Source organism: Trichomonas vaginalis, chromosome I, assembly GCF_026262505.1.
Source record: "Trichomonas vaginalis G3 chromosome I, whole genome shotgun sequence".
Taxonomy (NCBI): Eukaryota; Parabasalia; order Trichomonadida; family Trichomonadidae; genus Trichomonas; species Trichomonas vaginalis.
In genome coordinates this window covers 1,573,015-1,589,052 of record NC_067203.1, presented here as the reverse complement: position 1 = coordinate 1,589,052, position 16,038 = coordinate 1,573,015, and the positions used below count along the sequence as shown (strand labels likewise).

The 16,038-nt window shown below is 28.9% G+C and overlaps 5 protein-coding genes and 1 pseudogene across 6 annotated transcripts, besides 1 other annotated feature; 3 read left to right on the top strand and 3 right to left on the bottom strand.

Annotated features, from left to right (window-relative positions):
* Positions 1-177: 177 nt before the first annotated feature.
* Positions 178-1,165, bottom strand: TVAGG3_0909460 (uncharacterized protein; the record flags this gene model as incomplete). Its single annotated transcript, XM_001312016.1, has 1 exon — positions 497-925. One exon carries the CDS (start codon positions 923-925, stop codon positions 497-499), a length of 429 nt encoding a protein of 142 aa, XP_001312017.1.
* Positions 1,166-1,218: 53 nt separating this feature from the next.
* TVAGG3_0909450 (uncharacterized protein) lies at positions 1,219-4,024 on the bottom strand (the record flags this gene model as incomplete). The annotated part of the gene is made up of 1 exon (XM_001312017.1): positions 1,287-4,019. One exon carries the CDS (start codon positions 4,017-4,019, stop codon positions 1,287-1,289), a length of 2,733 nt encoding a protein of 910 aa, XP_001312018.1.
* Positions 4,025-4,496: 472 nt separating this feature from the next.
* On the top strand, positions 4,497-5,779 carry TVAGG3_0909440 (uncharacterized protein; the record flags this gene model as incomplete). Its single annotated transcript, XM_001312018.1, has 1 exon — positions 4,551-4,871. The coding sequence occupies one exon, from the start codon at positions 4,551-4,553 to the stop codon at positions 4,869-4,871; it is 321 nt and encodes a 106-aa protein (XP_001312019.1).
* Positions 5,780-12,160: 6,381 nt separating this feature from the next.
* TVAGG3_0909430 (N-acetylmuramoyl-l-alanine amidase family) lies at positions 12,161-12,397 on the top strand (the record flags this gene model as incomplete). The annotated part of the gene is made up of 1 exon (XM_001312019.1): positions 12,161-12,397. The coding sequence occupies one exon, from the start codon at positions 12,161-12,163 to the stop codon at positions 12,395-12,397; it is 237 nt and encodes a 78-aa protein (XP_001312020.1).
* Positions 12,398-12,417: 20 nt separating this feature from the next.
* TVAGG3_0909420 (uncharacterized protein) lies at positions 12,418-12,633 on the bottom strand (the record flags this gene model as incomplete). The annotated part of the gene is made up of 1 exon (XM_001312020.1): positions 12,418-12,633. One exon carries the CDS (start codon positions 12,631-12,633, stop codon positions 12,418-12,420), a length of 216 nt encoding a protein of 71 aa, XP_001312021.1.
* A 68-nt stretch (positions 12,634-12,701) lies between these two features.
* On the top strand, positions 12,702-14,337 carry TVAGG3_0909410 (annotated as a pseudogene). Its single transcript has one exon. A coding segment is annotated over exon 1 (1,636 nt).
* Positions 14,338-14,486: 149 nt separating this feature from the next.
* Positions 14,487-16,038: part of a mobile genetic element that runs on past the window's edge.

The window sequence follows — 16,038 nt, the reverse complement described above, 5'->3', positions numbered from 1 at the left end:
AAATCATAATAAATATAGTATCAAATGACACATTGACATGCACATATAATAGAATTCCTATATAATGCTTCTTGCTTCATTCTTTGTCTCAATAAAATTTATAAATTTTTAATTTTACATGATAACATCAAAGCAGGCAAATATCTGCTTACAATATAGTGAGTAAATTATTCACCATCGCTTTTACGCTATTATTCTCTTATCAAAATCCGATATTTGATAATTCATTTGATAATAATTGATTCTTATCTTGATTGATTGTTATAAAACCTATTGTGAGTATTTACATTAATTGTTGATTCTAATTTATTTTCATTTTCTTAAAAACAAAACTTAGCGTGTGTTTATCTCCAAATATTTGGGTATCATGTAAAGCTTATACATTTTATATTATTCAGAATGTAAATAAACATGAAAATTCAAGAATAATTTTTATCTGATAATGAATAGGTGAATTACAAGAAAAATAAGTTAAAGACACAGTAGTATATTATGCTTAAACTCTGCAGGTAAGCTTCTCTAAGATCCAAGCAGTCCAAGCACTAATTGGTGGTTGTTCGAGCTCGAATGTGTCAATGATATCCATGATTTGAATATTGGAGATGTTTTGGAATATAGCTGTATCAACATCATGTTGACTGCATAACTTTCTCTTCATTGCAAGAGAAAGATCCCAAATGAAGCGAAGCTTCATATCCTTATTATATTGGCGTAATTGTTCAAGCTCAACTTCCTTGGAGGCAATTGTAGCTTCATCTGGAATTTCATCTTCATAGTTATCTTCCATTGTTCCTGGGCTGTAATAATAATCTGAATCAGAACCATCCATATTATGATTCATTCTTGGTGGTGTGCAAACGTTATCAGTATAGACGTTGTATTGCATTGCATCTGAGTCTAAGAGGTTCTGCTTCATGCTGTTCATGGTCGAAATTTCGAACTGAAATTTTGAATATTGCTAAACGTACATAAGTTTTATTTCAATCAACTTGATAATAGAACATTTTGAAATCTCATAAGATAGAACAGATTTTTATTTAATCAAAAAGTAAAGCCTGACTGTTTGACATTTCCATATTCCGCAATACTATAGTTAAAGTAAAATGTAGCTAAGATTTATATGTTAAACTTGATTTAAATTACATTTGTTCTAATTTAAGGATTAGTATCCAACATCAAAATTTGATAAAAAAATTAAAAGTTTGAATTGAGAATGATGAAAGAAAAATTAATATATGACAAATAATAACGTTTCAATAACTTAAAAGTTTAAAATATAAAATAAATTATTGTTCAACAGTATTAATTTCGTATTTTTCAAGCAAGGTGTCAATGACCTTGTTAAATGCCTTTGACAAGTCATTCTTAAGATCATTATCCTTAGCTTGCTTCTTTCCTTTGGCTAATTTGTCAGAAGATCCCGTAATTAAAGCCATGCAAGAGCAGGCGATTTCAATTATCTGATTGGCTTGAACCTTGAGCTGTGGGACCAAACTGTTCTTCAGCATTTGCTTTCTTTCGATGTATTTCTTCATTTTCTGGGATTTTTGCTTTTCGTTGTTTACTTGGATCTGATCAAGTTCTTGGCTTTGTTTTTCTAAGAGAATTTCTCTTTCCTTCTTTAATTCTTCGCTGTTTGCGCTAATTCTTTTTTCAATAATTTCGTCTTCCAAATCCAAAGCCTTTTCTTTTGTTTCCTTAGCTCTCTTGAAGTCCTTTGCTGCTGCGTATTTTTTAGCTTCTTCAAGTAATTTCTCGGCTTCTGGAACAGATCTTTGTTTTTCGTTCTCTTCCTTGATCAAATACTTCTTTTCTAAGAGGGTAAGTTGTTCAATATGGTATTTTCTCTTCTCTTCCCACATTTTCAGGGTTTGTTGGTCTAATTCTTCCTCAGCAATGATCTGTTTCTCATCTTGTCTGGCCATATATATCGTGTACTTCGTAATAATGCGTTCTGCAGCATCTTGGAATGATTTCGTAAATGAGTCGTATAATTCTTGAGGGCTTTCGGTCAAACTAAGGGATCTCTGCTCTAGTTCTTCCATGTACTCTATGTCGCACTCTTCGTTGGCCTCTTGTTTGGCTTGGTTGAGGGATTTGATGTAATCAAATGTATAATCCTTGAGGTTATTTGCAAGTTTCATGACTTCGTTGACATCCTCTTTATTCCTCATTGATAATTTCATGATCAGTAAGAAGAGCTGATTACGGTTTGCTTGGATTAATAAATCATATGTTGTCAACAAAGCATAATGAAGGACACGAGTCTGTGCATTGTATATCTGATTTTGTAGGATAGTTGTTGAAGCATCTGTTTGTACTGTAACGCGAGATCTTGCTGAAACAGAAACTGAATCTCCTTTTACGCTCTTAGCGCGCTTTACAATGTCACCATTTTTAAGTGGTTTTTGTGATTTGAGACCTTGCAACTGTCCATCAACAAAGGCAGTATGAGTATATAAAATTTCTGCCACGTGATTATAAATATCTGAGTACTCATTGATTGCTTCCTCTTCATCGAGTTCGGAATCATCATCTTCAGGGACTTTTGACCCAAGTTTCATCTGTATCTTGAAATAAACATCGAAAAATTCACTGGAAAGCTTCGAAACCTTCGAATTCTTACGCTTTGCAACTGTAATATACCTTTCAATTGCAGGATCTATCATTCTTTTAGAAGATTTACGGCGTTTCTTTGAAATTGTTGATTCAGAATCGGTTTGAGTTGATGATTCATCTTCTGTTATACCATTTGATAAATGTTCGACCTCTTCCTTGACTGCATCTTCTATTTCTTCCTCGCGTTTTTGCAATTGAACGAGAATTAGTTCATAAAGGTCATCGCAAGATGTTTTATCCTGCATATCATAAGCTTCAAGAAATAATTCACCTAACTGTGTTAAGCTAAAGTAATGTTTATCGAATTGTTCCATATCTTCCTGAACAAAATCAATTAAAAGCTTCGAGAAGCATTCGAACTCTTCAATAACATCGAGATCATGAGAACTATGCCATAATCCATTGATTAAAGTATTGAAATTTTCAGCAAATAATTGATATTCTTCCGAAATGAAGTTTTCTCCTTCTTCTGGTATATCTTCTTCTTCGCCTCTCTCTGGATATAATATTCTGATCTGTTTGAAGAAGTTTGTAGCGATATTCATCAATTGTGGAACAGCATTCAGTGGTTCTTCGCCTTTTGGAGGTTCTCTTGACTTAGAGAGCTTCACAATCCTTGTGAGGATGTATTGTTGTATATCCTTGTAGAATTGACGTAATTCTTCCACTGCTTGTTTTTGATTTTCGAATCTTTCTTGAGAAATCATTTTTTCTGTCTTTGCTGTCTCTGATTTGCTCTTGGATTCATTAATTTCCTCTTCTTCTTCGGCATTTGCCTTCTGGAACTCTTCATAATCGTTAAGAGTTGCTTTTCCGTTTTGATAGTATTTTCCTTGCAACTCCAGTATGGATAATGATATCTGTTCAAAGGAATTAAGCTCGTGAGTCTTGAATCCTGGAATTAATGTTACATTTTGCGTAGTTTTTGCGTTTTTAATCAATTCATCGAGACAATCGAAGTATACTTCAACAATCTTGCGTAAAAGTTCTGTTATAAGAGGGAATAATGTCTGCTCTAATGGTAAATCTAAATTTCTCGAGAAAATTGTATTGTAATAATCGGAAGAAGAGCGATAAAACTCTTGTATTTGTGATAATGTTATTTCTGCTTGCTGACTCATCTTTGTAGATGAAGAAGTAATCAAATTTCCATCGTTTTGTTTTTGGCCTTCACGATATTCGCACCATAAATCACGAAATACTTTCTTTAAGTTCTTAATGTAGGCTTTTGAGATGTCAATTAAGTTATTTGTTGGCTTAGAATTCTCTTGTTTCAGAAATGAAACAATTGAATCTGATAATTGCTTTAATTTTTTGATTTGCTCATCTGTTGGAGGTGTAGCAATAAATCCTTCATCAACTTTTGGTGATTTTTTAGGGCTTTTAGTTGATTTTTTCATTTTTGAAAACTGACACTTTACATTTTCATTTCACAACAGTGTTTGATCAGTTATCTTCTTATATATCATGACTGTTTTAGTATGCTAAGTTAAATTAAGATTACAAAGAATAATTGTGTTTTTAGAGGAGATATTCTTTATTCAATGTGGTTAATCGCTTTACAGGGGACTTGAAAGAGGACATATGTTTTCTTTCTTTGAACTATATGATATGAAATTGATAATTATAGTTAATAAAAAGTTCAATAATTTTATCAATAACATACATAACTTAAATAGACAAATTTGGCATATATGCACCAATGTCCGATACGGTTGGACTAAGATCAGTTGGCATTTCTTACACACAAAGCTTCAAATGAGATCATTATTATTGCTATAATACACTGTGATGTTAGATTTATAAGTTTACCCATATAGTACTCATGTCCAATATTGTTTGCAAAGCGTAATAGCCTCAGCTCTTAGGCGAGTGTCAAAAGATTCACTTTTTGATGAGAAAAAAAAACTTTTTTTTTACCAAATACATTTATGGATATAAAAAGATTGCCAGTAAAAATCACTGATATTGATAAATATGGTGACACATGTTTGGATATAGGAGGCGAGCCAGCTTGTCTTATAGAGCCAAAACCTTCATTAGTTAGTCTTGGACTTGTGTATCTAAATCGAATAAAATTAGACGACCCTTCATGGGAGAATATCATTTGTGCTAATTTAGGAGGAAGAGACTTTAAAAGCTGCACAGATGATCCAAGAATTGTGGAAATCGCAAAGAAGCAAATTCAAGGTAAGCTTACAAAAGCAGATATTGGTACAGTATATCCACCAATAGAAATATCTGATGATTAGTGATAATTTGTTTATTTTATCATATCATTATTTTGCGAGAAAATTTTTATTATTTATCTTAAAAACCTTAATATTTTGATCTGTTTCCATGTTTTTTGCACTTAAATGATATTGTCAAGCTTAATATGAATGGAAAATGTTATACCATTATCGATAAGTACTTTTTTTGATACGTCAGAGTTTACAACAAGAAATGGGTTTAAATGATATAAATATATATATATACTGAATGAATAATTTTTATTTCTTTTTCATTCCAATTGAAGAATGGATCAGAAATTAGATTGTACCTTATGATATAACAAGTAAATATGTGATTTCTTTCATCATTTACTTCCTAATAGGTATTTTTAATTTCGGAAATTTTCATCGGTTAATCTTTTAAAGAAAGAATTGACTTTAATGCATTTTGATGCATAGAAGAGTTTGCATTTGTTGTGATCCTTTGTAATGTGTATTATCATTCTGTATTTTGAAATATCAGTCTCAATAACTTTTTTTCGATATCTGCAATCATTTTTGGGTACTGCACGCCTACAGCAATTAGTATTCTCAACGTCAATAATCTGATTAATAAAAAGGAGTGATGAAAAATCTTGGCATTTTGTTGAATCAAAATGAAATCTTATAAAAAGAATCGTGAACATTCAGCAGATTTATGAATGTATTAGTGAAGGAACAGTTTAAGAGAACAGCATATAATATACCTAAATTTTTTCCGAGTAAAAGTTTAGCGAATTTATCTCCCACTAATTTTTAATAACCTCAGAAAAATGATTTTGTCAGAAAATGTAGATCGCTGAATCGAAAAGTTTAATAAATCATGTAATATGAATCTCATACATATATTAATGATATTGTCTCATACATTCTTATCGAAAAAACTATAAATTGAAAGTGGAACCTGCCGAAATTTTTTGGTAAAAAAAATCATATGACATTTTTTCACATAATAATCAATATGCAATATGATCGCTATATCGTTCTAATTGCTTTTTGAACTGCATTCAAAAAGCGAAATGAATAGTGCTGACTTTTTTCAATATGTTATTTTTTGAGAAACCCATAGAAATTTTCGAAATGCTTTTCCCACTCCAAATTTTTATTTAAGATTCTCTTTTTTTACTAGAATTTGACAAGAACTACATTCTACAGGAAACAAATGTTCCATACACTATGCAAACTTTATAAAAGAACAATAAAATAAATTTAATTTTCCTATTTTATGATTTTCTTTAAATATCTCTTGCCTTCAATATGAACTGTATAACACAAATCATGTAAATTCCCAATTTATGCTAAAAATGTGAATATTTAAAACAAAAATAAATTAAAAATTGGACGATTAGCTTCATGTTCAAGATTTGATAGTATAATGCCTTTTCTGTGATTCGATTAATAGTTTAGAATATTAAACTTGAGTTATTCTAACAAATTGTTTAAGTAGTTAAAAATATGAAAAATCAATTTGAATCTGTACACTTATAAACTTTTATTCATTTTCATTTACACATGCAAACAGTATAAAATATTGAAATTAAAAAATCTCGAATTCAGGCTCAAAATCAGCCAAAATTTCGTCCCAAACATCAAAACTATTGATTGTTTCAGTATCCATTCCATTATTAGGAGATTCTTCTGTATTGATTGGTTCTTTTCCTTTTATTAGCTGGTTATATCGGATTTTGACCTGATCCCCAGACCTATTCTTAAGGTATTTTGATATAATAACCCATTTGTTGCCATACTTCTTGTAATACTCTAGAATGAGTTTATCTTCGTCAGCTGTCCATTTGTCTCTATTTTGGCTAAGGAAACTCTTATATCGCTGAGTATAGACCTCCTGGAATGATTAATACCAAGTTTCTGCTCATGTATATCTATAGCAAACCTGATGTCACCCTGTTTCTTGACTTCTTCAATGATCATGGCGTCTTCTTCTTTGGAAAATCGATGGATCACCTTCTTGGTCATGACAAATATTAAAAATGATCCTTTTTAAATAGATTCAATTCATCAATATTCAAAAAAAATTTTTTTATGAATTGAACATAAAAGTTTTTGAATGTATCTCAAAAAGTTTAAGATACGAATAGTGTAAATGATGTTTGAGATCTACAACAAGATATAATGTATTAAGGGTTTCGTTTTGCTAAAATTGTCACTTTTATAGCATATTTGTTTTTGGATGTTTTGCGAAACCAAAAAAAAAACTATGATATACAATGTGTGTGTAAAGAAAATACTTTATTTACTAGTTAAAAAATCATTTGGTATTGATCAAGTTATTTTTTCTGGATAAGATATTATATGGATAATTGGATAGAAAATACAATTATATAATCTTGTACCTGGTTTAATTAAGCTAATTGTCATCAGAAACTTGTAATTTTTATGAATTTCAGATTTTCTTTTCATTACTGCTTTTCTTAATAGGTCAAGTTCTTATTTACGTTATAAAGTATGATATTTACAAATATCAAGTTATCGTGTTTTTTGAGAAATTATGAGAAACAAACAAAAATGAAAAAGATAGGAATAGCAATGAATAGTGATGTGGGTATAGAAAATGTAAGAGATATGAATGCAAAGCAATCAGTATTTAGGACATTGACCATAGATTTCGAAAAAAAATGCTGCATATTGAGCGAAAACTATGATTATATTATAAGGCTGTCATTTAAAGCATAATGAAACTATTCCCTTTTCATTTTAATCGAATAAGATAGTAAAGATTTTTGAATTAGCTAGAAACTGATGAGATGTTTTCACAAATCAGATTTTTAATCTCTATAATGCATAATTCACTCAATATCTCAATTTTGATATTGCGAGATATTTTTGCTATCGGTTTCGCAATTTTGACACAATAGCAAGAGGGTTCTATAAGCATTATTATCAACGTAGAATCTGAATATCATATCAGAAAATGTCACAAATCTGACATTTACCCGACCAAATAGCAAAAATAATTGAATACTTTTCGCAAAAACTTTAAAAATCGATAAAAATATGAAATATAGATATTAAAGAGACTTTTTATATAATATTCATAAAGATTTTCCAAAAATATGATACCGCAAAATTAAAAAAGTGACGTCTTGAGTGGAGTCAAAGGTCGAAATTGCTAGCTAAATGTTTTTTAGCGAAATTGCGTATTGTACGTTTTTTCGCAAAACGAAACCCTTAAATGTATAAATTGAATAACATTTGAACTGTCAATTCAATTCGAAGATTGAAAAAAATTAAATTCAAAATTATAAATTATGATAAGACATGTATGTAACAAAATCATTTTTATTTGCATAATTTGACAATTCAAGTTTGAATGATTTACATTTTTCTCTTAAATTAGTTTTTGTTACAAATCATTTTCAGGAAATATATCACCTGTTAAAAAATTAATGTATACAAATTAGACACCAGTATAATGATGTCAATTATCATATTTAAAATTTAAAAAATTGTACAAAAAATTGAAATTATGGTAAAATTATGTAAAATTAAAATCAATTATCTGGAATCTTAATTCAAAATATGTTGAGGTGCTCATAAGATATTGCATTGCTCTTGTGATATTCGGTTTTGCCGAAAAATATTTACAGTTACAAAAAAGATTTCATTAAGCATTTGAAAATCTTAGGAATCAAGTCCTGCACTGAGTAATAATGACATGCTGAAAAAAATTTCAAAAGAATGACAGGTAATAATTTTGAAATATACATCCTGTCAACAAATTATATTGTGCTTTAATTTGAGTTTTGTGAATCAAACAAGAAATATTATGTTTTTGATTTGATTAATTAAAAATCAATAAAAAGATTCTATAGTATCATGAAAATTACATAGTGCATGGAACATTTGTTTCCTGTAGAATGTAGTTCTTGTCAAATTCTAGTAAAAAAAGAGAATCTTAAATAAAAATTTGGAGTGGGAAAAGCATTTCGAAAATTTCTATGGGTTTCTCAAAAAATAACATATTGAAAAAAGTCAGCACTATTCATTTCGCTTTTTGAATGCAGTTCAAAAAGCAATTAGAACGATATAGCGATCATATTGCATATTGATTATTATGTGAAAAAATGTCATATGATTTTTTTTACCAAAAAATTTCGGCAGGTTCCACTTTCAATTTATAGTTTTTTCGATAAGAATGTATGAGACAATATCATTAATATATGTATGAGATTCATATTACATGATTTATTAAACTTTTCGATTCAGCGATCTACATTTTCTGACAAAATCATTTTTCTGAGGTTATTAAAAATTAGTGGGAGATAAATTCGCTAAACTTTTACTCGGAAAAAATTTAGGTATATTATATGCTGTTCTCTTAAACTGTTCCTTCACTAATACATTCATAAATCTGCTGAATGTTCACGATTCTTTTTATAAGATTTCATTTTGATTCAACAAATCGCCATGATATCGGTGCAAATATATATATTATAGTTTATTTATTAGTCTTCTATGAACGAAACCATATTAATTACATTTGATAACGCTCAATGGATATACCATGTTATTTTATATTATTTTAATAAAGTATTCTATACAACTTAAAGTTTGATTTTATATGTATGAAATAGATTTCGTAAGATCTATATGGAATTTGTGTAATAACAAACTTCATATTTTAATTGATGATAATGATTAGATGTTAATTCATCTGATGTAAGTGAAATGTCATAAAAATAACCTTTTCATGTGATTTAGCACAAGAATAAGTTTATATATTTATCAGAATAGCAATATCCGTAATCATTAGGCATTATTAGTTTTTCAGAATTTGATAAAAGATATCAGCATAAAACTACCAATATTTCTTGTCATGTCATTCAGTAATGAAGATATCTTTTGAATACGTATCTATGATTCATATAAGGATTAAATGTTCTCTATTATACAGAATAAGATGAATGTGAGCAAACAGCTGAATTTCATGTTTCAAATCAAACAGATAATATTTCAAAGTTTGAAATTATGCCTTTGCTTTCATTCATTGAACAGCCGAAAATAATTGTAAAGGTATATAGAGCCGAACTTTACATCTCTCATGATTGCCCATCCCTTACAAAGTAGTAGGATATGATGGGTTTTGTGACTTTTTTTGTAAACGTAAGAATTCATACAATATCGAGCGATTTTGTATCATTTTTTTTTACATATGAAGTAAAAAATGTATGATTCTTACGGTTTTTATTCTTACGTTTTTGAATAAATCAAGATTTAAAAAATTTTCAAAATTGTAAGACATTTACACTCAACCCATACATAATGAAATAAAAAAATAAAATTTTTTAAAAAATAAACCATTAAAAAATTAAAGTTATTTTTAAAAATAATTTATTTTTTTATTCTTACATAAATGACCCAACAAGTAAAACCGGATAAAATAGATTATCGAATTTTAGAGGATGGTGTTCCTGTTTATATTCAAAGATTTAAAGGGAAGCAATATTATAGAATTGTTAATCCTGAATACATAAAACATTTATTTAAAAAGGAAGACTGTGAATTATTAAACGCTAATGAATATGAAACCAATAAATCAAAATTGAAATATAAATATATTGGAAGTGATGAAAGATGCAAAGATAAAGATAAAGTTTATACAGTTTCATATAATGAATGGAAAACCAATAAGATAAGAAAACATTTAGGAGATTATGGGAAATGTTCTGAATTCTTTAAATCTAGTATGTACGAGAGAGTAAAAGAAATTAGAAATAATTATTTTCATGAATAAAAAATAAATTTTAAAAATTCATGTCTTACATTTTTTGAATAATTTATTTTTTTATTTTGTATGAAACTGATTTTAAAAATTTATGAATAATTTATAAAAAGTTTTTATTCCTACAATTCCTATATTACCATTAATAAAAAGAATATATTTTATAATAGTTTCATTTTGAACATGTTAAAATTTATCTGCATTTCGAAAAATTTTATTATAAATGATAATATAATTTATTAAATTAATATATAACTTATGAATTTTTACTTTTTGTATGAAATAAAATTTAGTATTAATAAAGTTATAAAATAAATTGGTGCATGTTAGATGTAAATAAGATATAAAAAAGGTGTTTATGAATACTTTAGCAGAACTTCTACTGGTAGAGTTTATACTGGCAGAACTTCTACTGGTAGTGTTTATACTGGCAGAATTTCTACTGGTTATATATGGTGTCAATTTTTTAAAAAATTTTGAATTCAATGAGTTATATCAAAAATAAAATTCTTGAATAGAGTAAAAAATTTAAATAATTTATTTAAATATTTTATTCTGACATTTTTGAATAATTTATTTTTTTAATTCGTAAGAAAATGAGTGGATCAAGATTCGTAACCGTCAATCAATTAATGGATGCTCTTTCACCAATTCTTGAAAATGTTAAACAAGTAGATGTTTATTTCGATGATTATGTAGAAAGTTTATATTATAAAGGTAAACATAATATTAAACCCATTGCTTTTGCATTTGATAATAAATTAATTGAAAATGCAAAAATTTGGGAATTAATTCCAGATATTGAATATATAACGAATATAACTAATAAATGGTTCAAACGAATTCCAACCACAAAAGTTCTTTGTAAATTAATGATCAAAACCGAGGCCAAAGAATTTCATGAATTTACATATCATCCAAATAAAGTTTCAGAACTAGAAAATGAAAAACTTCAGAAAAAATTAAACGATAGACTTTCAAATGATCGTATTGAAAAAATAAATAAACTAGCAGAAGTTGCATTTAATAATGAAATATTTGATGAATATAACCTTGAACTCAGTGATGGACTTTAAGTCCTGGGCACTTTGTGCCTTGGGCTTTAAGGACCCGGGCTCAACGAGTCATAATTTATGAAATCAATTATTTGATTCATTCTTTCTTCAATCTCTTCTATTCTTTTTGTTAAATCATCTATTTTCATTAATGAGGTGATTCTTGATTGAGGAATAGATTTCAAACTAACCACTCCTTTTATTTTTGAAATTTTGAATCCATCAACTTTAAACATTTTATTCAATTTACACGTTGTCAATTCTTCAAATAATTTTTTATTGTTAGCATAATAGTCATTAAATTCTTCAACAGATGAAAAAATTTTTATTTCAGTAATTGGTTTAATAACATTTATTTTTTGTTGAACATCTTTACTTTCATTTATTTCTTCCTCCTCTGTTTCATTTATTTTTAAAATCGGTTTCATTTATCATTAAATAAAAATTAGAATATAAGTGATGAAATATATTTTTTAATTAATATTAAATCAGAAATGGCTGCAGGATTCTTTAAAAAATTATGGGATGGAATTAAGAAAGCTGCGGGTTGGGTTCATCAAAAGATTATTAAACCCATTGCAAACTTTTTGGCACCAGTAGCGAAAACGGCAGGAACTATCATAGGTGGAGTATTAGGTACTAAAGCAGGTAACCCGGCGATGGGAGCACAAGCAGGTAACGCAATTGGTGGAATAGCTGAAGGAATACTTAATAAAATAGGAGGTAGATAGTGGAAAAATAAATATTATTTTTATCTTAGTATTGGTTGTAGTCTTTGATAAACTTTTTCTCCTTTATTTAAAATTTCTCTTATTGGGGCAGCTTTTGGTGTTATTGATTCAGCAACGTCACTAATTGCTTCTTTATTCTTAAATATCCAATTTGCTCCTTTCTTCATTGTTTCCCAAACTTTATGCGCTCCTCTTTTTACTTTATCCCACAGTTTCTTAAAGAATCCTGCAGCCATAGTTGATTATTTCATTAAAATTAAAAATTCATTTTCATCTTTTAATTTTGATTTTTTATTTATAATAAATGACGACTAACTATTTAGTGCCAAACACTAAACCGATTAATGGAAATGTATTTCATTCATTCGAAAAGATAAATGAAATATTCGCAAAGAATGACGGTAGAAGATATTATAGAGAACTTGAAAGTTCATGCTATGACTCTGATGCTCCATATTTTGATGATAAACAAACTCATTTAAGAATTACAAATCCGGCTCATGATGTGAACCAATTAGGTGACACATATATTAAACGCAAAGTTAAAGCAACTCTAGTTTCAAATAAAGCTTTCACATGTGATGCCGCTTTTAAATGCATGCGTTTATTCGTTGGTTACAAATCATCAAATCAAAGCTTTAAACAATTAGAAGTAGAAACCGAAAGAGGTGATGCCGGTTATCTTCAGATGGATTGCGCCCGTGAATCTTTCGCATTTGCAACATATAAACCAAAATCAGAAAGGAAAGTTAAAAAGTTTGTTCATTCGTTATATAATAATGTTCAAAAATATGATAACTCAGTATGTGGTAAATATATTGACCCTTCAGAAGTTTTCAAGAAGCAAATGAAGAAGTTGATGTCACTTTTGATATGATTATTCCGGTAAATGATTTGTTAGCATTTCAGGCGTTCGATGATTATCCTAAATCATTTGGTGATATCATTCTTAAATATTATGTTTTCAGGGATACTTTAGTATTTTGTCAGGTTGACCCGTTAAGAGTTGCTGATTTACAAAATTACGTTTATGAAAAGATAACTGATGAAAATTATGAAAAGATTATGAATCATGTTTATAAATATGATCGCAAATTCCAACAAATCGGACTTCCTGCCAAATTAATTACAAGCTTAGCCGCTACATCTGCTGACGCAACAGTTGATAACGTTATTATTTCATGCACAAAGATGGAAGTTTTAGAGGATAAATGCATTACACCAGGATACGGTTTAATTGAAGAATCAGTTAAAGCAATACCACGTTTATTCAGTAAGGAAGATCCATTCATGATTCCAGCTCAACATATTGACGTTCGTTCACTAAATGGAGGTTGCATCACTCCTGAAGGTATTAGCTCAGATTTCTCATACGCTCTTCATAATGTTACAGATGTTGTGTTAACATTTCCGAAGAATGCAATGCAAAGAACGTTTTAGAAAATCCAATGCTTCGAGGTCTTCAGGTCACTATAGATTCCAGAAACTTCCCCGATCAAGCGATGACCACAGTGGGTGACATATTCTTTACACGTATGCTTCAAGCTTCTGATTTAGATGGAGTGAATGAATGCACAGAAGAATACGAGGACTCATTAACTAGACCGCTGAATGATGATAATGGGCCATTAGCTAGAACATGGAAAGACCAAACTTCATTCTTATGCACTATTCCAGTTCAACGTGATGGAGCGGGTATATTCTTTGATGGATTAGAAACTTTCAACTCACAAGTTACAGTACAAGTGAAAGCTTATCCAATCATTCAGGGTGAAAATGACACTTACTGTTCAAAGGTGACAAATCCTCCTCAGGTTTGGTTTACTAGGACTACATATTGGACATGGACACCGGATGAAGGTTTGAAATATCATCCAACAGGTACACCACCACAGTATAGAAGTTCATATGATGAAATATTGATGAATAGAAATGTTTAAAATTATAAATTTATTTTTGATTAAATGGATTTAAATTCATCCACCCCTTATGAAGAATTAGCGGAGTATATAATACATACGTAGATGATATGATTAATGAAGCATTGAGTGATAATAGAAATGCTCTATCTAAGGAAAAATTAATGAAAATTCCATATTCTGAATGTTACTTAAATTCAATCACTGCAGCAATTGGTAAACAAAATAAAGGTAAAACATTAACGATATTAAAACAAATTATCATTATTGCTAACACTTCCCCCATTCACATGTGTTAATTTATATCAACCGTTCAGGTTCACCTTCAGATGATACATTTGAATCTTTAAAGCATTTAATCAAAATTCCAATTATTTATTTATCACAAGAAGAAGCAGAAGATTATTTAAAAAACTTTTTAATGTATAAAGAATTATATAATACAATCAAGAAGCAAGGATTAGAGGATAAAATTATTGATAAACAACGGGATGAATTATTTGAAACACTTTCTATTTCAAATTTTGATAAAGAATTTTTGCATTCACTAATTTTTCTAGATGATGCCGTGAAATCAAAACTAATAACAATGAGAAATCATATTTTAATCAGTTATTAACTCAATGTCGACACATTCAGTGTTCATTCTTTATGGCTGTTCAATACTTTAAAGCATTAAGCACAAACATTAAATCAAACCTGTCCACCCTTTTCATTTTCAGTGGTTTTAGTCGTCAACAGTTGAACGTTATGCTTTATCAAGTGAATTTACCAATGAGCATTAATGAACTTTACACACAATATCAACAATTAGGAGAACATGGAAAAATAATAGTTGATTTAAATAAAGGAAGTGTTAAATTTGATTAACTTTTTATAATTAATTTTTATTTTTTATTTATAATTAAACATGACAGAAATAGCAAATCTTCTACAGGTTCCATTAAAACAAGGGACAAACAAAAAGGGTGCATATAATAGAACTATGAAAGTTCCAGACGGAATGAAAGAATTAGTCCACATTGTTGCCGGTCTTCAAAAGGATGTTAAACAAATGAGAAATGTTTTTACAAAAAGCTCAAGCATATGCCAAACGTCAAGGTTTGGGAAGCACACGAAGCAGACATTACGGGTCCAAATGGAAAACCTGATGGTATAAATGAAGTTTTCGTTACTGATGGTCAAGGTAATATTAAAGTCATAAATGGTTATTTAACTGTATCTGATTATCCTAAACGTAAAGCATATAATGAATTATCCTATGCAATTTGATGAAAATGGAAAAGCTGTTAAACAATACATTGGGAGAAGGCGAAAATGGTCCAATTAATTCATACCGTCATAATCCATATTCTTATTTCAATGAGGAATTAAATGCTATTGAAGAGGGACCGGATGGATTACCGATATTCTAACAGTTTGATGGTCAATATGCAAATTTGAGACCTGAAATTCCAGCTAAGAAATTCTTTAAAGTTGCTTTAATTCGATCCAGTTTTCGCAAATGTTAAAGATGAACTTAAACAGCAATTCCAACCAATTATAGTAAGCAAGAATTGCATCAGGTGCTTTATCTCAAGCATTCAAAGATTTAATTAGAACCATTATATCAGCAACGAGGTTTAACTTATGATTTAGTTAAGTGATGAAAATTTGAGAAATCAGTTGATTATAAATGCAATTAATGAATATATTAGGTCTATTAATTTCGATGAAAATGCT